The sequence below is a fragment of the Dermacentor variabilis genome, chromosome 3 (assembly GCF_050947875.1).
Source record: "Dermacentor variabilis isolate Ectoservices chromosome 3, ASM5094787v1, whole genome shotgun sequence".
Taxonomy (NCBI): domain Eukaryota; kingdom Metazoa; phylum Arthropoda; class Arachnida; order Ixodida; family Ixodidae; genus Dermacentor; species Dermacentor variabilis.
In genome coordinates this window covers 75686025-75710236 of record NC_134570.1, presented here as the reverse complement: position 1 = coordinate 75710236, position 24212 = coordinate 75686025, and the positions used below count along the sequence as shown (strand labels likewise).

At 49.3% G+C, this 24212-nt stretch overlaps 2 protein-coding genes and 1 non-coding gene across 3 annotated transcripts; 2 read left to right on the top strand and 1 right to left on the bottom strand.

The window, feature by feature from the left end:
* Positions 1-786: 786 nt before the first annotated feature.
* Positions 787-23684, top strand: LOC142575885 (uncharacterized). The gene is made up of 4 exons (XM_075685656.1): positions 787-1803; positions 14771-14935; positions 18735-19276; positions 20007-23684. Exons 1-4 carry the CDS (start codon positions 1342-1344, stop codon positions 20284-20286), a joined length of 1449 nt encoding a protein of 482 aa, XP_075541771.1. The 5' UTR covers positions 787-1341; the 3' UTR covers positions 20287-23684.
* Positions 9910-11847, bottom strand: LOC142575886 (craniofacial development protein 1-like). Its single transcript, XM_075685658.1, has one exon. It carries the CDS (start codon positions 11642-11644, stop codon positions 10808-10810), a length of 837 nt encoding a protein of 278 aa, XP_075541773.1. The 5' UTR covers positions 11645-11847; the 3' UTR covers positions 9910-10807.
* On the top strand, positions 12320-12392 carry TRNAA-AGC (transfer RNA alanine (anticodon AGC)). Its single transcript has one exon. It is a non-coding gene; the product is annotated as a tRNA-Ala (tRNA).
* Positions 23685-24212: the final 528 nt, after the last annotated feature.

Here is a 24212-nt window from a genome sequence, read left to right as displayed (position 1 = left end):
TCATAAGGCACCTTCACAGATTCGCAGAACGCGTACACAAGCTGCAGCGCGGCGAAACAGCATTCATTACAAGCTAAAGGCACGGCCCCGTAATGGGACCGACGAAAGCCATATTGTTGACACTGCGGCCCTACCACCACTCAACGCGCCATCGCACGCGTTCTGCAGGGCATCAACAGGGCAAACCAGAGGCGCACTTCTCGCAGGACCGCCGCCACCAATTTATCTCCCGTGAAAGAGCCCATTGCGCAATCTAATAGGGCCTTGCACCCTCGCCTATTAGATTACACCGTTGCGCAATGACGTCAGCACGCGCCCTAAGGGGTGTGAGCACGAAGCGCGAGCACGCACGCATATACCCTGCGTCTAAAGGCGCGCATATGCATGAAGAGCCCAGGCGACCATTAAAGGCACATCCTCAACTCCTCGACACGCGCGCGTGCGCACCATTCGTGGTCTGGCCGGCCTGCGGAGAGGGCTCGGTGGCGAGGCGTAAACACGCGCCACAGGAAGGAGCAGGAGGAAGGGGAGGAGGGTTGAGGAACATGCAGATCGAGCGGCCGCGAATTGCTAAGATTGCCCCATCCTCCTCTGAGAAACTGTTGCGCGGCCTCCGCTAGCCTTCGGCGCAATTGAGGAGGTAAATGAGAAGGAGAACGGCAGCCACGTCGGCCAGGCGAGCGAGCTCTCGATGGGAAGCTCCGAGCGTATAGTGCGTACGTACAACGACCACCCTTACCCTCTCTCTATCTCTCGCTCTCTCTCTCGGCGCACTCCTCTTGCAAACGCGCGCGCGTGCGACGTTGCTCAGAACGAAGAGTCCGACGCGCGGCAGCAGAACAAGCCTTCGAAGCCAACGACGACGCAACGTCGACGCAACAACGACGACCGCGCAAAAGTCACCCTCCTCCTCCTCCTCCTCCTCCTCCTCGCCTCCCCTCTCCGCTGAGCCGCCCACGGTTCTGGCGGGACGCCACCCGAACAGCAGAGCGTAGATGGGGGTCCTGCCTCTCACGGCAATGTTTACGCGCGGCAACCAGCTGAGCGGCAGCGGCGCGGGGATTTAAAATAACCGCCCGTCCCCTTTCGCTGCGCTTGCCACCGACGAAGACGACGCGTCAAGAGGGGGGGAGTCGACGCTTTTTCTCGAATCGGGACGACGAACGTATAGAGACAGACAGCTGGTCTAGCAAGTGCGCCTGGCACTTCATCCTGCGTCCTTGGCCCACACCAGCCGGCCGACTAGAGGGGGTCTCGTGGCGTCTGCGCGGACGAGGCCTGGGGCCCGCCGGACGAGGATCGCGATCTTAGGCTGCTGCTTCGCGAAAGACCGAGGAAGACATGGCGCCAACTAGTGCGGCCGTGTCAGTGGCGACGGCCGCTGCTTCCAGTCCTCGCGGGATCATGTGCCGTCGTCTTGCAACGCTCCTGTTCACTCTGTCCCTGCTCGCGATGTTGGCCTGTGCGCCCTCGGACGCTGCGGCTGCCGCCTATCCCCAGCACGAGGACTCTCACCAGACGCAGGCGTCCAAGTTCATGCGGTGGTCCCGCGCGACCAACACGCGTGAGCGGCTGACTGCGGCGCTGAGCGGCGACCAGCCGGTGTTCCTGGAGGCCGACGTGGTGCTCGACGGCACCATCCCCGTGCTCGAGCCGCCGCGGGGGCGTCTGTGGGACGTGACGCTGAACGAGCTCCTCTACCAGGCCACCGAGAAGCCCAAGCGGGTGACGCTCAAGCTCAACATGAGGAGTACCGAGGTGCTGCCCCAGGCATTCGGAGTGCTCATGGTGGCCTTGACCGAGGTCAGCGTGCTTCCCTTTACCCCTAAAGCGGGACCTCTTCATTGCCAGCGATGCACTTTTCTTTCTTGTTTTCAAGTACAGTGTTGAGCAGTTCTCGCTTACTCAGTAGATATTATGTATGCACGAAGTGGTTGAAATTATTCTTTATTTTGCTAAGGTTTGAATGTTAAGACATTACCATAGAGGAAGGCTGAAAGATGTTGCACGGAGAGTTCACTTCCTCACGGGAATTTTCAGGGGAACCTTACTGTGTTCTGCTCAATGCGCACGGATACTCACCCATCAGTCTAATTGTGAGGCCGTGCTAACACGCAATACTTTTGGCGGACCTCTGTATGTTTTATGATCTGATGCAGCATTGTTATATATCCTTAGCTTGCAAGCTTTTTCACATGGCAAAAAATTAATACACAACTAACGCAAGTTGTGACTATCTCGGCTTTCGAGTTTTCTTCATTGTAAGCGGCCGGCGCGCCGATATCATCAGCTCGCAGTGACAACAACGGTCAGACTATATAAGCGCAACCTTACTAAAACGACCGTGACGGCAAGCGTTTTCAAGACTCGGTGTAAAAGTGCAAGTTGCCTTGGCAAAAGCTCAGCAGTGAATGACGCTCATGCCAAGGATAGCGAGGAACAGGGCCTCGGCTATAGCGCAGTAATCTTGGCAGGATTAGAAGGACAAATTCTCGGCATCAAGGGACGGTGCACACTGTGTGGACTCTCGTATGCTGACGACCCAACAGTCATCGTCTTCATCAAGCTAGACGTTTAAGGGAACGCTGGCATCCATTTCTACTTCTAGGGTTTCCACTGAACATATGCTCCAGCGCTTCGGTGTGTCGATTAATTCGCTACCATGTAGCCATGCCGCTCAAATTCTGCTAAACTCTCTTGGCATAGTGCGAATGTATGCTGAAAAGTGGTGACGGGTTCGAACCCCCACACCAGGGCGACGTATTGAACTGCGAAGCCCCCGAATAGTCGTATATAGGTCAGTGTCCGTAAACTCAAATGGGCGCCAGCCTTCCCATTCGCGTTCGTCCGATGTTTCCATTTGGACACATCTGCACACTACGCCATAAAATACCATACTATATCATCGTAATGGCAACCGATGCGTTGAATCGTACACCCGGGAAGAGAACTTCACTTTAGGCGGAAACATTGTGCCAATCAGTTCAACACTCGTTTCAATCTTATTTTGGAGAAACGCTTTCTTCCTTCAAATTTCAGCTATTTTCAGCCAGAACCGTCGCTCCTAAAGCGCGGTATATAAAACATACCATCTCTATTCCTATTTCTTGAAATTTCGCATTAGTGCCTGAAGAAACACGAGTAGCTTTATTTTATTATATTATTTATCTTTCTTGTCTTTATTTTTTGTTTCTTACACTATAGCTCCGAACGAGTGCCGAGTGCGTCGTCTTGACAAAATTGATGGAAACACAAAACAGAGTTGTCGACAGTCTCCTACCGCGCACGTTGAGCCGATGTATCCGCACAAAAGGTGCCACAGTTTCTTTTCATCGCACTTATCATGGCGACCATTCGAAAATTCCAGCTGTATACCAGCTGTGACATTCAGAATATCTCAATAACCTCTGAAACCAATTCACCTGGAAACATTCATTGGCTCCGCAATAGTGCTCGGCACGATTCACAGTTCACCACCTTAGTATAGGGCGCGTCGCACGCGAACGTCTCGAGGCACAGGAAACTTCGCCGTTTGAACAGTTTGATTCCTGATGCTCAAGTAAAAAAGTGTTGCCATAAGCTTAGTTGCAACATACGTCACGGTTCTGAACCGGGATAGTTAGACTGCTTCTGGAGGCCAGCGTGATCGTAGCAAGAGACGCTAAAGAACTGGCTTTCATACACTCCCGCGTGCCTCGTAAAGGCGACGACCGTTCCGAGGAGTATTCGGCTGAACCAAGCCACGCGTATAAGAGTCCGCTCTACTTCTCGCACCTCAGCCGCGACCCAGCCGCTAAACAGGAGTCGCCAAGGGCACGGGCAATTGGCAGGTATCTAAGACTACATGCAGCCCGAGGCAGCACGGGATGGCCGCGCTGTCGCCAGGGCAACTGGGTTAAAGGTTCGTTGAAGACGCGCTTGCGCACTGGCGACACAGCCGTAGCACAGGCCGTAGCCGATCGAGGCCACGGTGAAGAGCAGCCCCCACGCCGTGCTTGTTTCTCTTTTTACTGCCGCCCCCTTTTTCGGCGCATGTGGCCCCCAAGAGAGAGCGCCAGCTCGCGCGCGATGTTTCAAAACTTCGCCGCGCGCGCTGCGTCCCCCGCGCGCCTTGTCGTCATCGCCGCCGTATACGGCATAAGTGGGCGAGTCAGCGCCGCAATGGGCCTTCTTGCCTCTCCAATTGCCATCAAAGGGGCAGCCGTGTCGGGCAATTAGCCACGCTGTTCTTCTTCGCCTCTCCTTCACCTCTACCGCTCTCTGCACAACCTTCTTAGGTTTGACTGCATAACCTCTCTCCAACACCCCCCCCCCCCCCCCCCCCTGTGCGCTGTACCCTCGCCACAAGGGCTCTTCTACACTAATTACTCGCGCCTGCTTGGCTGTTGCGTTTGCCCCTTATCCGCTGTGAGCGCTGTGAGGCTGCAGGAAGGGGGCGGGCGAAAGACCACTGTGTATGTGTGTTGGGCGAGGCCATGATGCCGACGGTGATCATCTTCTTTCCTGCCGTGGCTATGGCTACGCGCGCTCTGAGCGCCCGCTCTCTTCGAGAGAGAAGCATCCTGCGATGCCGCCACTCTTCGTGACTCACAATAACAAGCGCCGCGCCGTCTCAAGCGAACGGCGTGTTTGCGAACGCGAATCTCGAAGCGCACGCCGACTGTTGCGACTACAACGGCCGGTGGCTCTGTGTCGTCAGTGTCGGCGGGCGCGGACGTTTGAAAAGCAGCCCGCGCCGTCCGTGCCGGAAGGCGGGAAAGCCGATACGCTCGCTTCGCCGCTGTCTCGCAGCGACACGCCTGCCAGCGTTAGATTGCTGCTAGGGGGAGGTCTGGCGCGGGCGACTGTGTAGCGCATTAACACGTGCTCTACAATCGCGCTCCCTTCAGTCGGGGCTCTGACACGGATTCGCTGCTCGTTCGCGCCACCGTCCATGTGTTCTGATTCGGAGATACCGAGCTGGAAAGCCGAATCCCGTTTGCAGCGGCGGGAAAAAAGAGCGCGGTCGTAAAAGATCGGAACTCGTGTACAGTTTCCTGCATGGTGACACTCGGAGAACTAAAAGAGCTAATCAGCTGCCGCGTAAGGAAGTTTTGACGATCGACGATCTAGCTTCAAGATGGTGGATATTGAAGTGACAAAGACGCAGGTGCTGATGATACCAATGCTGTGACGCTGGTTCGCTTAACTGTACATTGGTTCTTGTACAGAGCCGTGATAATGAGATATTATATTTTAGACAGACATGCCAATGGCTTCGACATGATGTGCAGTGGTGCGACATAGACACATTCTCTAACGGGTTCTGGAGACGTTTGCGTACTCATCCGCCAAGTAGGCTACTCCAGATGGCAAGGATGAACATGAAATGATACATACGTAGCATGAACACGCACACAACATGCACAAGCAACAAGCACAAGCACACAGCAGTAACGGGCAAATATAGTGCCTTGCTGACATTTGCAGGGTTAAACATTCGATAGGCATGTTCCCAACAAACTGAAAAACAAAGGTGTAGTTCCGGCCCCTCCCTTAGTACATTTTCATTGCAACGCCAGGATGAAATTCCATATTTCTGGTGGGCGTTCTGTCGCAATGCTGTGATTACGCTCCTAAATCATTTTTCTTTTTTTGACAGCTACTCCTGATTGCTTGAACGCTGGGAAGTGTTTGTCAAGCGCGAACAACACACTAGAATTCCTTAGGAAGAGAAAGAAAAAAAGAAAGAAAGGCAAAGTTAATGCGTCCTATTGCACAATGTGCGTGGCTCGCGTTGGAAACCAGCCAGATCAAGAGCCGTGATCTTTCATGGTTCGAGCAGCGCTATTGCATCAAACGAAGCACGCCACTCAGTGCTGTATCTCTGCGCTTGAGGCTTGGCCCAAGTCCAGCCACAGCAGGCAGACAAATTGTTCTTCGGCCGTCAATTCGTGCTCACTCGCAAGGATACAAGCAAGTATGCGAACTGTTATAAAGTGCTCGACGGCTACACGTTGTGCCGGAAATAGTGCATCAGGCAAGGGGCCTTTAGGAGTTCCACAGATGCGTGGTTATCGCCGGTCGCCCCCTGCTTGCGCCCTATATAAAGTATGCATTGTAGAATGAAGCCACTTACCTCTCCCCACCCCTTTTTATTTCGGTACATCAAAGGCGACCCGCTCTGCGGACTCTCAAGCAATTCTGTGCAGCGGTAAGGATCGTGGCAGTGAATGAAGTGAAGGCGCAAATGCATACGCGATGCGGCTTCCTTTAACTCTTCTGTGCACGCCTACACAGTATATAAGCTGACGAACTTCGAAGCAGACAAGCGGCAAACGTCTCAAGGACGCAGTGTCGCACGAAGCACGCCGGAAGGGCACAAGGTGTAGAACGCAAGTGTAGAACCCCAGAACTGCGTAGCATCCACAGCTGTAGTATTCCCTCTCGATGAACGGAATTATTGATGCACGGCAATGAGGGATCGCTCAGGGCTATCAGGTGGTTCCGGTACGAGTGTCAGTCTGCGAGCCTTGATGTAGCCAGGCAGCGCGCTATTGAGTAATCTGTGTCTGAAGTAGCGCTTATGGCCTTTGCTATACTTCTTTATCTGTGGTTCGTCGTAATTGGCGTTGTAATGTCTTTGTTAGTCATCATCACGAACTTGGTCCTTATCGCGTGAGGCATATGGATGCATCCTTAAAGCCCTTGTGGCAGACGGTCTACGACTGTGCTGTAGGGGTCAGCGAATGTAACCGTAGAAAAGCAGAGCTTTCATAGGCGTTACCGAATCCTTATGTCTTCACAAGAGACGGCATCACTGTAGCAACTCAACTGCTAGATCCCTGCACGCGTAAGGCGGAGGATGTGGGTTCGGTTCCCACCGGCGGCTAGTTGTATTTTCGTCCACTTTCCTTTCCATTTTCCTTACTATGTGTACATTTAAATTTAAAGAAAAGTTCATTCCCTCCCACGTTTTCCTTGGCTTCATTGCAGCTGGCCTGATGCGTTTCTTTTGTAATCAACAAGAAATCGAGCCTATTGGTTCCCTTTACTCTTAGCAGGGCATTTTGGGCACTGCCACGGTGCCGCCTTTTCTTTTTCTTTCTTTTCCTTGGAGGCGCGCCCATATGTTCGTAGCTGTACCGCTGCCGTCACAGAGCCCTAGACAAAAATTATTTCCGCCACGAATATTCTTAAAATTTCGTACAGGCAATTGCGTCATCCGTAAGGGCACAGTCGCCCCCGAAGTTCCCGCTAAGTTGCGCTTTCGTTTCGCTACAAAGGTCACGGGGGCTCTCCAGATGTGCGGGGGAGCACATACAGTTCCGCCCGGAGAATCGAGAAGTCGCGCGTTAAATGAGGCGATAATTCTAAGACTCGGGAGACCTGGAGCCCACGTAGGTGTTCACTGGCAGCAGGAAATGCAAATCTGAAGAGAGAGAGAGAGAGAAAGAAAAAGAGCGATCAAAAGCCCACACAGGAAGCGAGAGACATAGCCCCGCCTCTTAATATCCCTGCAGCGCTGTGGGATATGGTGCATCTGCTTTTCCACATACGGAAACAGAAAATCACGTTGAACCTGTAGTAGCGTGTCTCCTACATGTTAGAAACTTCATCCAGTAACGTTTCCTTCAATGGAGAAAAAATTAAACACAGATGAGATCAGGTACGTTTTCCGGCGTTGCAGCTTGGGTCTGTGTCACGATATACACAAGCCATCGTATTTGGGATGACCAGCTCTTGAGCAGCTATGTCGCATAATTCAATCGGCGAGGTTAGGCTGTAGAATAACTCTCTCTTTTGCCAAGGTAATACTGGTGGTATTTTCTAGTTTAATAAAAGAAAGGTGCGGGTTTTGTTTTCTGCTTGTAGGGTAAATGAAAGAAAGATAACTGAAGAATTAAAGAAGCAATTGGCATTTGGCACAATTGAAGATGGAGGGAGAAACCAAATTCTCTGCATTCCCCTTTATTACATATACTCGTTGGCCCAGTATTCCTGCTTCCATCCAATTGGTGGCCTATCCTCCGTTGTACGTTCATTCCAGTCTCACTGTACTGTGCTCTACCAGTTCCCCTGCAGTGGGATCTGTCCTTTCATATCTCACAGTATATCCCAGAGTACCGTCTAACCACGGCGGCAGTTGTTGGAGGCCCCATTAGTCAACGAACGCCTGATAAGCGTTTGGATGAAGCTTCTCTGAAAGATTTTTTATTTCGCCAGCCCTGCATCAACAAGATCCATCTCAGCCGATCGCTTATAGTTGTTGCTGTTGCTGACGCGTTTATTGGAATGTATACGCTATATGCCCCAAAGTGTTCCACGGGGCGCCCCTTAGGATTCCGTTGGGGAGAGTAGCGCAGGGGTGGGATGGTGTGAATGACACGCGTGGCCGGGGATTCCCGTCATACTTGGCTTCAGACTCCGTAGCGCTGCACGCAATTGTAGACTGTGACGCTGTTTGTAGACGAACAGCCCAATGCGCTACACGCATCGTCCGTTTTGCTACGCGCCCTTCTGGCCACGGTCCCGTTCTTGCCGGAAGAGGCGCCGCGCGCGTTCATCTTCTCAGAGCCAGTAGGGCGCGGGCTTTGTTTACATTCCGTCTGTGGGAGAGAGCCTTGTGTTCCTTTTCGCGGAAAAGCGTCGTGGCGCCCCCCTTCTCTCCGCAGCCGCCGTCGGGTTGTGCATGCCGCGAGGAAGTCTGTCTCTAGGTTCAATGCCCCGGCTCCGTTGAATAACGGCCGAGAAGCAAGGGCCGTGGTGCTCTGGCAATGACTTGTGCATGTGGGCGTGAAGGAGCCCGCGTGCAACACGCCCCGAGTTGCAGGCGCTGCGGCGGATGTGATTTCGAACTTGTCAGCGTTCCGTTGGCCACACGCGTGGCGGTGGCGACGAATGGAGACGCGCAGTTGTCGCATATTGACAGCCGGGACACATGATCAGTGACGTAGGAAGAAGGGGCAGAGGCGCTGACGCTGTCGAAGACACATCAATTGGGATAGACTGGAGAAGAGCAGGTAGCCTAAACATGTTGCACCAAAGTATCGCAGCTTGTCGGAGGCAGAGTCGCAATCCATGTGGAGTCCACAGGCGTGGCTGCGCCTACACCGTCGTTGAGGAGGGCAGAGGCGGACAATGACTCTTAAGCGTATGCGCGAAGCCCTTCCTCGCCCTCCCCTCTCCTCCTTGTCTAGCGTTTTGAAGTTCCTTCACTGTACCAAAAATAAAAGGAACTGCCACAAGTCGTCTTGACGTATTGAGTGTGATTAATAATAAGATGTGAAAACTCAGCCGAAGGCAGCATTGGATTGACGCAAAACAAGGGCAAATGATACTTTGGAGGGCCCTTTACCAATATTAACGTTGGACTTCACTTTATAAACAGCGGATCATTCACTATGCTGGGGTTGATAACATGAGGACTCACGAACACGTCGGCCATAGAAAAACGTGGCAGTTATGCATACATTGTAAATGCTTGTCAAACGCCTTGCAGTGCCACTTTCTTTGTTGTTCATTTACCACGTGTTGCTACCCTTGTCGTCAGCGTAGCCTTCTTCGCTGCCACTGAACCGACTGACTATAGCTCGTCAATCCTCAGGATTTAACATGGCTGTTTATTGATCATAGTATTTTTTCCTTGATCATGTTCACCTGAATGAGTGGAAGCGGCTACAATGAACTTCCTTCAGATTGACAGCAAATCGTCAACAAATATAGCCGACCATAGCCGACCTTGAAAGATGTTACCGCTGCATGCTTACTGGAAAAATTACGGCTGCCCTAAAGTTTTTCAAAACTTCTTTTTTTCAGTTATTTCTCATCATCTTACGCACGACATAAGATGGAACGCAGCTCCTAAGTGGACCTGCCTAAAATCTTGCGAGTGATGTACAGGGTTCGCTTACTGATCAGCCAATTTTGGATTATGTTCTTAACCATTCAATGTCTACAGACCTTCCAGGCAGGTCAAGATCTTGAGCATCGAGATGTACGCGACGGGCCATGCTTGGAACACGAAATTACTGGTCAAGGGTAATTAATGTGCGCCTTTCATATAGTTTGTTGGACAAAAAAGTGATCCGAATTGGTGTATCGGGTGGTAATCTTTCAAAGAAGGCTCAATTTCATGGCTTTGATGAGATAAAAAATATTAATTGTTCGGTTTTACGTGTCCACACAACGATATATCATTATGAGGCACGCTAATGGGGACTCCAGAATAATTCTGAACATGCACCTGAACGAGTGTTTTGTTCCGCATTTCGCCCCGATCGAAATTCGACCGCCGCAGCGAGGATCAAGCCCACTAGCTCGAGTTCAGCAGTGCAAAGTCATCGCCTACGCTTTGATATGCTATAAGAGCTGCAATCAGAGCTCAAATACAAATTAGGTGCTCGCAGTTCGACCCACATTATACGTGGAAAGTCGAGACGCCCCCAGCGCGTTGAAGAACATTCATTTCTAAGATACTTATCAAGTGTGAGAGTAATCTGAGTGTCTTCCCACGAAAGGGTCTTATGTTCTACAAGTGCGACACCTCCATGCAGTAAATAATGCGATGGCAATAACTCTGTTAACAAGCCCATCGTAAAATTTAGTCATTACGCCAATTAACAAGCGCTTGATACGGTTTTAAACACAGCTGCCGAAATGTGAACGCACTTCAGACCATCCTGAAAAGGTGCCTCATTTTTATTCACGACGTATTGCACAACGTGCGAAATGTGGCTCCGAACGCAGCTCAAGCTTCTTTCTAAGTTCTTCACAATGTGAGTGGAACTCACTGGCAGGAACGCGAAAGAGCCGCTGCAACGGCCGCTTAGGTGCGGTGCGTCGATCTGTTCTTGGCCCGCAGTCCTTTTTCTACTTCGAACTGCCGCTCGTCGGTGCACTGCAGAAACGCTTGTTTTTCCAGGTAGCCGTCCTTGCCTCTGTTGTGGTTCCGCAGGTCTTCCGCAATGCCCTCGCTCTGCTTGAAGCTATCCCAGTCGAGCTTCGATTCCTCCAGCGTGCTAATCCTTTGCTTCTTGTTCATTAGTCGACCTAAGACACTTACGACTCCGCCCGGCTTCTTGCTGACAAGTACCTTGGCATCTTCTTCCTGTTTTTCGAGCGAGCGCGTTTCTTTCGAGCCTGCTTCCACCTCCTTGTCGACCTCGACGACTTCCCCCGCAAGATCCAGCAGCTGAGTAATCTTAACCTTTTTCTCGGGGACAGCAGCAACTTGTGAAATAGCGGCGGAAGTAGACGCTTCGCCCGGATCGGCAACGGCCGCCCGTTTCTTGGGCACGCTGTCGACGTCTCGCAAGAAGTCGGACCAGAGAAGGTCGGCTTTCGCTTCGTCCTTTTTGGCAGCGAGATGGCTCTCGTCCTGTTCCTTCGCGTCTTCTTTAGCGCTCGCCACGTTACGAATACTCTCCTGTGCTGGGTGTTCTTTTCCGTCGCAGAGGATGCCTCCTTTGCCTTTCAGACGCGGCGTTACGATGCCCTTCCGCAGCGTCCGGCCAGTCGTCGCGCCAAGTCGCTCTTCAACGTCGCTCCCAGTCTCCGTGTCACAGTCGGATGCGTCGCCGTCGCTCTCTTCAGTCGATGGAACGTAGTCGTCATCGTCGCTTTCTGAGCTATCGGCGTTTCCGATGAGGTCCAATGTCGACATGTTGTTCGCAACGTCGAGAGAGAAAAAAAAAAGGAATGGCAGCTACCGTTACCGAAGGCGTTACGTCCTTCTCTTTTAGATGCGCGTTTTGGCAACGTTTCAACTGCTTTTGACATTGGGGATTGCCTAGACTTGCGTCTAAAAGAAGAAACAGACGACGCCCGTCGCACGAGCAACGCGCGAAACAAATTCGCCGGGATAGCAATCGGGGTATGGTGGCTAGACACCATAATCGGGGGCGACAACAGCGACGACAACCAGGCCGCAATTGCGTAAACGGAGAAAATGCGTAAACGAAGTACAACAAAATATGGATTCGGGCTCATCAAAAGCATAAAAACAAGAAGATACAATAAATGATGGAACTTCGAGCCTTCATACAATATTTGATTAGCCTATGTTGCATGCGAAGGCAGTGCAGGCATTACTCAACTGGCGCCACAGGCGCAGATTTTTCAGTGATCAGTCGCTTCTTTCGGCCTATCTTAGAAAAACAACACTAGGCCTAGGATAGCCTTTGATGTCTTTAATATTGGTTTGGAATATTCATTTAACCACAGAAAACCTTAAACTAGAACCGCAAACAAATATCTCTCCACAACGCACCGTGAAAAAAAAAAGAAAAAAAGCTGGCCACGCGGAAGACCCCCTACCATTTACACCGCGGGGCCCGTCGGGGGTGTAGCTCAGATGGTAGAGCGCTCGCTTAGCATGCGAGAGGTACGGGGATCGATACCCCGCACCTCCACACTTTTTTCTTTTTTTGAACAAGTTTTTTTTTTTTTTTATGTGAACAGAGTCGACATCTTTTTTTTTTTGGCGGCATCACTGTCAAAGTTGACAGGTCAATGAAGGCTTTTGCAAGTTAACTTTTGGGCGAATTGCGTGAGGACGGACTAGAAAGGAAACAAACTTACAGAGGGCGGGGTGAGTGCACGGAGGCAGGAAAGTGCAGCTGTAGCGCGGATCTTTACTCAGTGATTATGCAAATTGCCGCACAGACTTGCGAATAGTTCTTTGTGCATTATAATTCGCAGGAAAAAAATTGCAGAAATTGTTTTACATCTGTGGCCCGTTCGTGTATGACGTTATGAACACCACATCATTCTTTACGACCAGGCTTGTAAACGCTATATATTAAAAAAAAAATATGTGACCGACTATGAAAATTACTGAGAAATTACTTAAATGTAATCGATTACTTTTGCGCTACTACCCTTCTATCCCTTATTAACATTTAACAAATACTTTAAGTAGAACCAGCTATCCTGTTGTTCAGCGAGTACTATATGCAGCCCTTCACGTTATCTTCACTTACAATAATTTACTTTTCAAAATTTTAGTTGCTCATCTTCCCTCGCTTCTTTTCTTTTTTTTTCTTTTTCTTTCTTTTTTGGATAGGCAACCGCAGTGAGATTGAAAACTCGCTCGATGTGCGCGCTGAAGAGAAGGGCTGTGTTGTAACCTACAAACGCCTTGCGCCTAAGATGCTCGGGTCTGGGTTCTCTGCGAAACGCTTTGTTGTTGTGTTTACAGAATACGCTCCCGGTAGGGACAACGAAGGGCGGACAAAAATTGTCCATAGGTGATTTTCTGGTATCAATGTCCCTCATAAATAACCATGCCTATACTCATTCGCAATCGAAAGCCCGCGGAGCTGTGCTATCGAGACACAACAACGCCGGTTCAAATCGTCAGCCAACGTCTGGCGGAGCGTCAAGCTGATGAAACAAGTGTTTTTCACTTGTCTGAACACGAGCATCTGCGAGGCTGCGGCGAGGCGCTCGTAACTCTGTCGCTTGCTGCTAAAGCTCGTCTCTTCAATAAAGTGATTTCCCTAGGAGCGTTGACTGGGCCCTCCCCGCCAATCACGTACATACTTTCGCACACCTCTTTGTGTAGTTGCTTTCGTTGCTCTTGTAGCAATTGCTGCGATTAGGTGGACGTCTCATTTTCCCTTTGTTAGCACTAACCTGCGTGGCCCTTCTGCGTCAAGCAGTCTAGTTCAAAATTGAGATGTCCCTATTTTAAAAGGCGTAGCTCTGGCGTGCACGGGGCCTCTGCAAGCACGGGAGCGTACAACACGCGCGACCACGTCGGGCCAGCGGTAAGCAAAAGGAACAAGAGAGATGCGCCCACGATGTGTGCATTGTCTCGAAGCACGCTGTCTCTGAAATCTTGGCCCGTTAAAGCGAGTTAATCGAAGCGCTGTCGGCTCTAATGTCTGCTGAACTTTTGACAGCACCCGCTCGGTACAGATTCATGTAAGCAAAGCAAAGTATACGATCTCGCTGCCAGTAAACTGGTTTTGTCACGTTCAGAGCGCTCGCGCATCCAGCAGGCGCCATGATGCGTGTACTCCTCTCCGTCTTTCCGCTGTTGGCGCTGCGCTTGGGTTCTAGGCAATCTTGAGGGAAAGGCGGAGGATCTTCCCACTGATTTATTAGAGAGAGCATCGCGGGATACACATATCATCACCCACGCTCTTGTCGTAGAACACTCATCTTCGCTTTCCTCACTCTTCATTTCAAAGCTTAAGTCAGTTTGTCGGGGCAAAAATGAAAAGAAGTAATTGAAAGAATAAATAGAAAAAGGCTCTTCCTACCATTGTAACCTTCCAGCCCGATGAGAACTATATACAGCTTCCGGCATCCACTATGACGGGGTGGCGGGTTCGATGAAGCTCGTCATTATTACACTCGCGATTATGTCAGTCTAGTGTTCTATATATATATATATATATATATATATATATATATATATATATATATATATATATATATATATATATATATATATATATATATATATATATAGTCTATATAATTCTATATAAAATATAGTATGCAGAAAGCAGCAGAATTGCGCGCCCCACCGTAGGCAATGTAGGCATTGCACGGCACACGTAATCAACCTGAACGCTTTCTTTTCGTCTCGTTCTCTTTCGTTACTCCATACCTTTTTTTTTTTTTTCAATGCAACGTAACCAAATAAACGAAGTCTGTTAAACTGCATTGCCATTCACCTCTTCTATCGCGATGTATGTTTCTCTCGTGCTCTTTTTAGTGTGAATGGTGTGGAGAGTATTTCAGCGGCATCGTGCTTCCTCTTTCCCGTGTTATGCAGAACCTGCTCGACCTGTGGATTCACGCTGACGTTCTCGCCGGTTCGGCGGGAAAGCCGCCCGTGGAGGCGAACTCGTTCATGCGCCAGAGCTCGCCGTTCCATCCTTTCGCCATCATCTCCCTCGGTTGGAACACCAAATCCAAGGGCGCATATTCCTGGGGCCAGGTATGCAGTTTTTGCTTAAATGCATATTTGCCTGCTCAAGAAAGGTTTATTTGGTCTCTGTGTACAGAAGTATTAGATTATGGCACTTAGTCTTATGACACTGGACGTTGATCATCAGAGTGTTGCCAGTGAGCTCAACTCTGTTCTGCCTAATCAAGCAATAAGTCGTGACACAAAACATGTACAAATAACGTCGGTCATAGATATCTCTAAAGCGCACACTCATCTTAATTAAATCGCTCATAATGTTCAAGGACACTCTGAATTCATTTAATTTCTTATATTTGGCCTACCCCGTTATTGGACTACGGGGGAGCTATAACGTAAAACTATTCGAAACTTTTCTATTCCAATTCTGCAATCAGCCCTCTGCGATTAGTCAAAATCTTTTTTTGGACCACTCCCAGTTCACCCTCTGTCATGCGACGTCGCGAAAACTGTGATAGCTCCCCATCTGATATGACATGTACACAATGATTATGCATGATTTGACCGAACAAAAGAAAAATGGTTATTTCTGATTCAACGCCTTTTCGCCATTAGTCCCCGGCTATTGGTCAAGAGTTTTCGGGCTGCACCCACTTCACCTGCCTGTCACGCGACGTCACAAAACCGCAAAAACTCACCGCAACAAAGTGACGTGTAGGCGTTAAAGATGCATTAATATACCAAACAAAACTGCATTTTCTTCTGAATAGCTGCAGGCTGCCCCGTTCCGAAAGGAATAAGAGATGGCTGCCGCCGATCGCTAAGGCGCCGGCTACTGTTAGGATTGGAGGCTCAATCCCATCGCTCGTAACCCGTTGTCAAGATTGGAGTCGGGCATGAATTAGTAGGTAGCTGGCCCATGCTGTCGTCCAACTTAACCACGCCGAGGACGTTGATGAAGGGAAGGACTGCTTCTCATCGAGAACGAGGAATATGGGTTTATTTACACTATCGACATGCAGTTCATCAGTCTAACATGACTGCTTGAGAAAGTGCATCAGTCTAACATGACTGCTTGAGAAAGTACCCTGAGCAGCCGCACAACAGCGGTTTATAAACACTCGGTCATCCCTCAATCCCAAGGTGAGGGAAAAACGTTCGACCAGCCACCGTAGGCGAGACGACCAGGCACTGTAGGCGCATTTTATTCCCCGAGCTGACCCCCGCAGCGCGCACGCCGGCTGCCCATTGTCTTGCGTCTTGATCGGCGCTTCGGAAGGGGTCTCCGTAGACGTTCCCGCGGCAACTCCCCAGCTCATAGCAGATCAGATCCGCGGTGGCGCGTTCAGGCACAAAGCCTGCTTCGTCAAACTCGGCTCCAGCGACGGAGAGCCGAGGACGCGCGTATTGTTGTCCACACAAAGTCGACTTAGTGACGCCGTGGCTAGAGGTTTGCGGCGGCGTTCCAGGAAAAGTTGACGCCCGCTGTCGCAACTGGCAGGCAAAACTTGCACGTCATCGGGCCGTTCTTAATACTACTGGCACCTGCCGGAGAGCATGGGTTCATTTGCGTATAGTAAATCTTGCGCGGTCAAGTAACGTTTTCGAGGACTTTCGGCACGTTTACGACCTCGTTCTGCCAACTCTTCTTTGCAGAGCATCCGTTTCAGCGTCATTCTTAAGCTTCCGTTGCATGCCGCCGTGATTTTCGACCAGCCACCGCAAGCTAAGTAAGGGAAAGCGGACCAACCACAGACGCCGGCACCACCCTCTTGATCCGGTTATCGATTTTCAGTGCAGTGGCTCGGCCCCATCGAATGCCTCTCCACTTGAGCCTGCTCCTTGCCTCTTCTCAGCCAATTAGATAAGACAAGCCGCTCAGTGTATATAGGCAATGTTCTTCTTTTTCAAGCAAGCAAAAGTGACCTCTTATGAACGAGGAGAGCGTTTGATTGGTCTGTTCGGACAACCCTGCGGGTGACCGCCCGATGCTTGCGTCGGCGGTTACGCAAATTTGACGTCAGGAGAATGGAATAAAACATATTGGAATAGTTTTACGTTATAGGGCCCCAGGTTATGTGCCCCTGGGTAACGGCAATTCTTGACCAATCTTGCAAATGTGTATGAGCCACTGTGACACAAAAAGGTACAGAAATCTTTAGGGCATGAAGACTCGTACTTCCGTGTGCGTACACCTCGCCATTCATGCCCCACTCAACATCGTACATAGTCTTCGTGTTCGTGGCATCGCTGCATGGATGTCTCACGTTCGCCTGACTTGATGTTGGCGTTTCGGCATCACCTGAGAAAAGTGCGCAGCATAAACATTGCATGACACTAAAGTTGTCGCCGGCGTAGCCCATAAACGAAAACATTGCATCACATTATACGCTGCATTGGAAGGAAAGCTTTTTACTTCATGCAGATTCCAATATGTGTCACCAAAACTTTATAGGCTTAATTCCCATGGGAAATTTCGGATTTTGTGTAGCATCTATATAACGTACCCATGAGAGCCTCCAGCGCAGGCTGAGACTATAGATGTTGCCTTTACGTTACACTCATATGCATCGCATCCAACGCACGAAGCGGCGCCAGACCGTGATATGGGGAATGTGCCTGAGACAGTGGAACACACACACGTTTTCATCCAATCTAGCGTTTTTTACAGCACACAATGACGGGGGCAAGAGGAACACTGGCTAGGAAGGAAAGCGCTAGCTGACGAAAGGAAACAGTGTTCCTCATGTCCACGTTAGTGTGGGTTGTACATAAATGCAAGAAGAATGAGCGTACACATACTAGCGAAATTGATCGGTCTGCTTAATGTTATTGAATGCATACTTAATTGTTGCCCCTCATATGACTGCGAACGGCAGGCATACATGAAAAAAATATTACTAGGCCGTTGGCCGAACATAATATTAACGAAGCGAGCCACCAAGACTCTCTTGGAATTTTTCGTTAACGCAGGCTCAGATCGAAGGTGGAGAACGGGCCCCTCGGACAAGTACGTGTACATAGTCACATCCCACTGTCTATCCGTACCCTCACTCCTCATATCCCTCTTTCAATGCGATTAGCATTCTTACGACACTCCAAGCATTTTCCGGTATCTATCTAGGTCTGGATCTAACCGTTTTCCTATCACCCCGACTTGGACCGCTGGGCACGTCCCGCTCTCCAATGAATCACCTCGATCTTTGACGGCATCTTGGGTCACTGGATGTGTCACTGGGTGTATATGTGACGCTCTTCAGCGAAAGGAAACGCCACAGAGGAGCCAAGCTGCAGCACACGCCTCACACACGAGGCGATTTGCTGGTGGGAAATCGCGGTGTGCCGCTAAATTGCTTCATTGCCAATCGCATTAACTTCGACAGTCATCCTGAGATTGTCTCTGCCGGAATTTTCTCTCATCTTTTCTTTTCCTTGGAGCACATGGCTGGCTAGAGCTGGGCCTGTTACCAACATCTCTGCTTTTCCTCTAGTAGAATCTCTTCTGTCTCTCTTGGATTTGGATTTCTTAGTATCCACCAGAGTCGATTTGCTCGATAAAAAAAAAGCACGAAATTAACGCACGAGGACTCGTAAGCTACTTGTTCTGTAATTTTGATACTGCTGTCTGTGTGCATATACATATGCGAGTGGATGCTTGTGACTGGCTAAAGACGGATCGGAAGCCGAATTACACCACTGTGGTCGTAGTTGTCTTCTTTAAGAAAGCCCCATTTCCCCGTTGCTTACTGGGCATCCTTTTCCGTTGGCTTCTCTGGACATTACTTAAAATAATGTTCCTTGATTTCCCTTATTGTTTTCATTTACATTAAGAGCCAACAGTTTATAAACAATTTGACCCCGTCAAACGCAGGTGGAATCCATGGCACGGCTAGTGAGCTGCGGCCACCCCTACCTCACGCGCGTCGCCTTCAAGGTCCGGTCGTCCATGGTGGAAGCGTCCTTGGCGCAGCTCTCGTGGCTGCTCGATGTGATGCCCAACGCCACGCTCGTCGTCTGGTCTGCGGACGGAGAGGCACCGAACGCCAGCGTTCTGCACACTCTCCGCAAGGCCCGGCCATCGGCGCGCATCGTCTACGACCTGCCTCAAGAGCACCAGCTCGAGAACCTTCTGGAAGAGGCCGCTCCCCAAGAGGGCGTTGAAGGCGCCAAACAAGAGAGCCTCGACATTGGCTGGAACGTGGAGGAAAGCAATACGGGAAGCTGCCGAAAGGCGTCCCTACTCGGACGCAATGCTGTCGTGCTTGGCGATAACGGCGTCTCGATGGTGTTCCCTGATTCGTGGGCTAATTTCGAGGCCAAGTTGGATCTGACGAAACCTCGCTCCTTGGCTGTGAGGATAGGCGACGAAAAGATCGACCTCGAGGGCTCCTGTTTCCAGCTGGTCCTGAACAGGTGAGAGGATCATGAGTTCGTCAGCCGTTGTGTCTCGGGCTTATAGCGATTCGGAACAGCGACGAAGTTCAGACACATGTCCCAAGAAGTATATGCTTCAATATACGAAGAGCTTTAGCGAGTCTGTATATACATATTGTCCAGCCTACGGAATACCGAAACACTTTACAGGGGATGGAAGCAACAGTGCTGGTAAAAGTATCTTGCGGCGCTTTCTTCAACCACAAGATGTCAGAAGTTCTCTTGTGCTGTCCTCGTCGAAGGAGGAGGGGGGGGGAGGGAGGCTTTATACATTAACGATTGTGTTACTGCCGACGCTTCTACGCCGTCACGAAGTAACCTGTGGCGCTTCATTGCAATAGTTTATGCGCTAAGACTCAACTCACGTGGTGGCGCCAACTCAACTCACATAATCGTTACATGATGGCGCCAGAAGCGCTGCTGCTCACGGCTACCCCTCCGGTATCACGGTATTTCGCAAATAGTAATGCAGTGTCGCATTCGTGTAGTATATAATTTGTACTGGAAACTAGTCCACTCGACCAAATATATTTTTGCCTGGCCTTTATCGCTTATCTGGTAAGGCATGAACGTCTTAGTCCCTCGTGCAAGCATTGTTCGTGACCTCGTGTAGTGCTTGGCGACACATGCTTGTTTAGCGCTGCCGAGTCGCGACAGATCAAAAGATGCAGACATGTGTAACGCTTGCGCATTGCCTCCTCTTCAACAGGAGCGGCCAGGAGGTGACAAGCCGCGCCTGGCCGACGACATGCAAGAACCACGGCTCGTCGTCTTCTTCGTCGAAGAAGCCGACTGCTCCAGCCATGGTCAAACAGTGGACATACGGCGAGCCGGCGGCGCTGAAACTGCAACCGTCTCCAGGGGCAGTCGTGTACGCTGTCAGGCTCCAAGACCCACCGGAGGAGCCTGCGGCGGCGGCATCGGCACTGGTCCCCACGTTGCTCCTTCTGTTCTTCGGAATCCTGGCCGTGAAAGTGCCTGAGCTTTGAGCGGTGCTTTCTTGAACTGACCAACGCGGTGGAATACCAGCCAGATTTGTGGTGGGGGCCGTGCACACAGCGAAGCAAACAGCGTAGGACAACGCTACTAAAGCCGCTACACAGATGTTAAACTCGCCGTATACAGCGCGTTGATGGAGGGGCTTTGAACGCTAGGAGCGTCGGAAGGGTCGGAATTCGTGCTCGTTATAACTTGGGGACTTAGGGGCGTAATGACAGGGGGAAGGTGCGAAGTGGGGGAAACGTCTTCCTAGACTTCCTGGGACATAAACGAGGCACTTTTCCTCCATTGCGCTACGCCGCACCTGTATTGGCAGTCCGAAGTCTAAAGGATGAGCGTCAGCTGGTTTCCGTACCGGTCCCGCGACTTCCGAAGTCACTGGGCAACGTTCCTGCCACCGAACCCCACCGTCGTATTTGGAGTCTTGATATTGTTCCGATGGTAAAGGGTCAGTGAACCCATCCAGAAAAGTAAAGTTCGGGCGGTAGGTGTAAAAGCGCAACAGGGCTCTCAACAGCTTTAAGATAACTAGAGTGGCTAGTATGGAAATACAAAAATCTAAAGAATTCGACTTTCAAGGAGTCGTTGTGGAGTCAGTATGGTGTCCCTGCTTTACTAATAATTGTCTTTACCAGAACCCAAGGGAAAGTCAATGAGAATTAAAATCTAGCGATTTCAAGAATACCATCCCGTTACCGTTATCGTCACTCCCGTTCCGGCACATTTGTCACGTCTCAGTTCACTCACATATACGTCTACACGGTATGTATATTGCATCTGCCCTGACCACAAATATTCCGCAATTTCAAGCGAATAGTGTATTCCATCTAAAACAACAACATATTTCCTCAAGCAACAAATGGTTGTACAATCTTGCATAACAAGCTTCACATGAACGATAGTCAACCTCAAATCGCGCGACTCATCTAACACTTATGACGTCACAAATGGCTTGTTTCGCCTCTTTTGCTCATAGATGATTTCTCGTAAGAAGCCATTACACTTACACAGCCGGTCTAGGAAGTCTGTTGTGTACTAAAGTAATGCTAAAATCTAGCGGAAGACAGAGATGCACGAGACGTCTAGATTGATTCATGGGCATCTGTGACGTCACATAAGACGTTTTAATCGATTTACGCCTCTAATAACGTGTCCATACGCTCCACGCCTTCGGCCATTTTAGTCAACTTAGAGGCCAGCTTTCATAACAGGATGTTCTTTGCTTACCTGTTTAATAGATTTTATTCTATAGCACTCAGAAAGTCGCAATAATTGTTGCGTGTGATTCTCGTAAGCGGTGACAAAAAGTAAAACAGTAAATTTTTCCTGCGATTCTTATATTGTAGGAACGGAATTCGGCAATAATAAAAAAAAGAAGAAAGCATTGCCCACTGGGTCCAGCTAGGTCATACAGTACGCCAGAGTTCGAAGTGTGAGCCAATAGTTAGCAAGTCAAAAGCGTTCGCCCCAGGACCCGAAAATCGTTGTTCGGTCTTTTCTCTTCTGCGCTTGGCTTGCGGCGTGCAAACTTGTCTTGCGCTGTTTGCTTCACTGTTTAGTGGTGTTATTTTGGGGCTGTACATAGCACATGTGACACTCGCAAGCTCTGTTGTCTTTTTCTGCGCTGTAGAAGTCGCTTTGCTCCGTTGATTGCGTTAACGAGAGTAGTTTTGAAAGCACTCCGGCCTTTCATTTAGGCAGAAAGAGAGATATTTTGCCACATTTGTATAAACCGAAACATGACGTCGACACATGACTACAATTTAAAGCCGTTTCAGACAATCAATTAGCGCATGCAAATACAGTTATGTTCCCTGCATAGAGATGTCACTTATAAAGAAATAAAAAAAAATATCATTAAGTCTAGGCAGTCGGCGGTCACTGTTTGTGTAGCGTACCCTTCGTTATACTGCGCTGGTGTTCGTAACGTTTTTTTTCTTCGTCTTTTGTATTCATGCGACAAGCTTGACTTTATACAAAACAGCATCACGACTTAACATCATGTTACGCATACGCCCTCTGCATTCATTACATTTCATTCGGCTACCATAAGTCACGTTCAAGTATTACTATTGTATCACTCTCGGCCAAAGCCTGCAGTCGCACTAAATATGAGACCATTCGTCCTTCGATCGAGCAGTTACACAAGGAGTTATTTGTTGATTGCAGGAACAACGTGTCTCGAGCGTATAGACTATTCAGTGGTTTCTCAGGGCAAAACCCATTCCTCTTTAAATCGCCGCTGGATGCTTTGACCGAGACAGACAATGCACGTTGTGACTTATTTTAACTGTGCCTTCAGTAAACTGACTTTTAGGTTTGCGTGGGCTAGCTTAAAGGAATCAGCAGACGATTCTGCATGACTTTTAGCAATCTCGCAAAAGACGCAAGCAAAACTTAGCGGCGCAGATAATTTTGAAATTTTTTTCCCTGCTTGATGGAAGAGAAGAACACATCGCAGCCAAGTTTATCTGTTTGTATTTTTCTCGTTGCCACCCCTATAAACAGCTTGTTGTGGCAACAAGAAACTAAACGTAATGCAAGTAGCGCACGCAGGTTAGCACTAGTGTCTGTGCATGATTGAACTATGCAAACATTGTGATAATTAGCTTACCCAGAACACATACTGCTGTTGTTACCTTTCGTTTATGTTTGCGGTAGTCGTATCACGCGGGGTCGATGAACTATAGGCTCAACAAGAAGACTTAAATTATGCATATTTCTGCTGCATGCTTTCGTTGTCTAGACTCTAGAGAAAGATAATTGTTACTAGCATTGTAATATTTTAAAAATCCTCGACTGCTTGACATAAACTCCGTAAAATCTGCTTCATTCTTTTCTCGTGTATATTGAGAAGATGACATATTTTGGGGATGCGTTCGCTGTTTTGATCACGACTTTAAGTACAATTAATGAACAACAAAAGAATATTCTCTGGTTAGCACTTGCTGAACGTGTGCAATACGTTTTCGTCCTTTGTCGTCGTTCTATGAGATTCTCAGCAATAAATGACCTCATCATCGGCAGGTATGCCACAGGCAAACGTGTTTCATGCAGAAACACGATCTTGAATTCAAATTGTTGGCAGCTTGAGTCCATAAAACACGATATGAACAAGTGGTCTTAGTCAACAGTGAAAAATTACTTCGGATGCCTTTTACGTACGTGTGTTGTGCGGTTGCGTTTAAAATGGGCGCCATAGTAATTCACTGAGCATTGTGGTAATCGGTTGTATCACTAAAAAGCCATTTAAAAACACGATGATTCGTATTCGACCTCGGGCAAATGCTCACTACAATAATTCTGCTTTTCTTACGCTGTCTTTTGTACATAGTTGTACATGTTTGCATTTAACGAAATAAAAGTGTGTTTTTCGTTGTAACAACAATTATTTGTCTGCGTTTCCTCGCACGCTTGGTGACGCGCGAAATTCTTCTGTGAGCAAAGTACTGGCGCGATTATTAAAATGATGATGTGCAGTTTCAGGCTAGTACATCTGTGCTACCTGACTCAACGGCACCGACAGAGAAATGATGCACTCCCTAAGATGAACACGCCGAGCGCCGTTCATTTTCCATAACAGTGGTGAGAATACGTACGGCAAGCAAGAAATGCCATGGAACGCATAGATTTCGTTACACGCATTCACAGAGCTGCTCGTATGAAGACCGACCGACCCATGTGTGCAGAGCTTGTAGCGTGCAGACTCATGAGTGATGGTGTCCTAGTGTGCATTTGGAAGGCAGCGATAAAGTTTGATTTGTCCGACGGCTGCAACGCTTACCCTTAAAAGGTTGAAGGGGATAGTATATGGGAACAAAAAAAAGTTTTCTGTTTTGGCGAAATGTTGTGCGGAAGGAAAACATTATAGCTACGACACACAACATAAAGAACTGCGTGAAATAAACGTTAGCAA

Excerpts from the sequence above, each read along its gene's own strand:
- LOC142575885 (XM_075685656.1), top strand. The coding sequence starts at position 1,342 with ATGGCGCCAACTAGTGCGGCCGTGTCAGTGGCGACGGCCGCTGCTTCC. Across the intron at positions 14,936-18,734 it reads GCGCATATTCCTGGGGCCAG|GTGGAATCCATGGCACGGCT; the intron begins GTATGCAGTTTT and ends CGTCAAACGCAG. Across the intron at positions 19,277-20,006 it reads TTCCAGCTGGTCCTGAACAG|GAGCGGCCAGGAGGTGACAA; the intron begins GTGAGAGGATCA and ends CCTCTTCAACAG.
- LOC142575886 (XM_075685658.1), bottom strand. The coding sequence starts at position 11,644 with ATGTCGACATTGGACCTCATCGGAAACGCCGATAGCTCAGAAAGCGAC.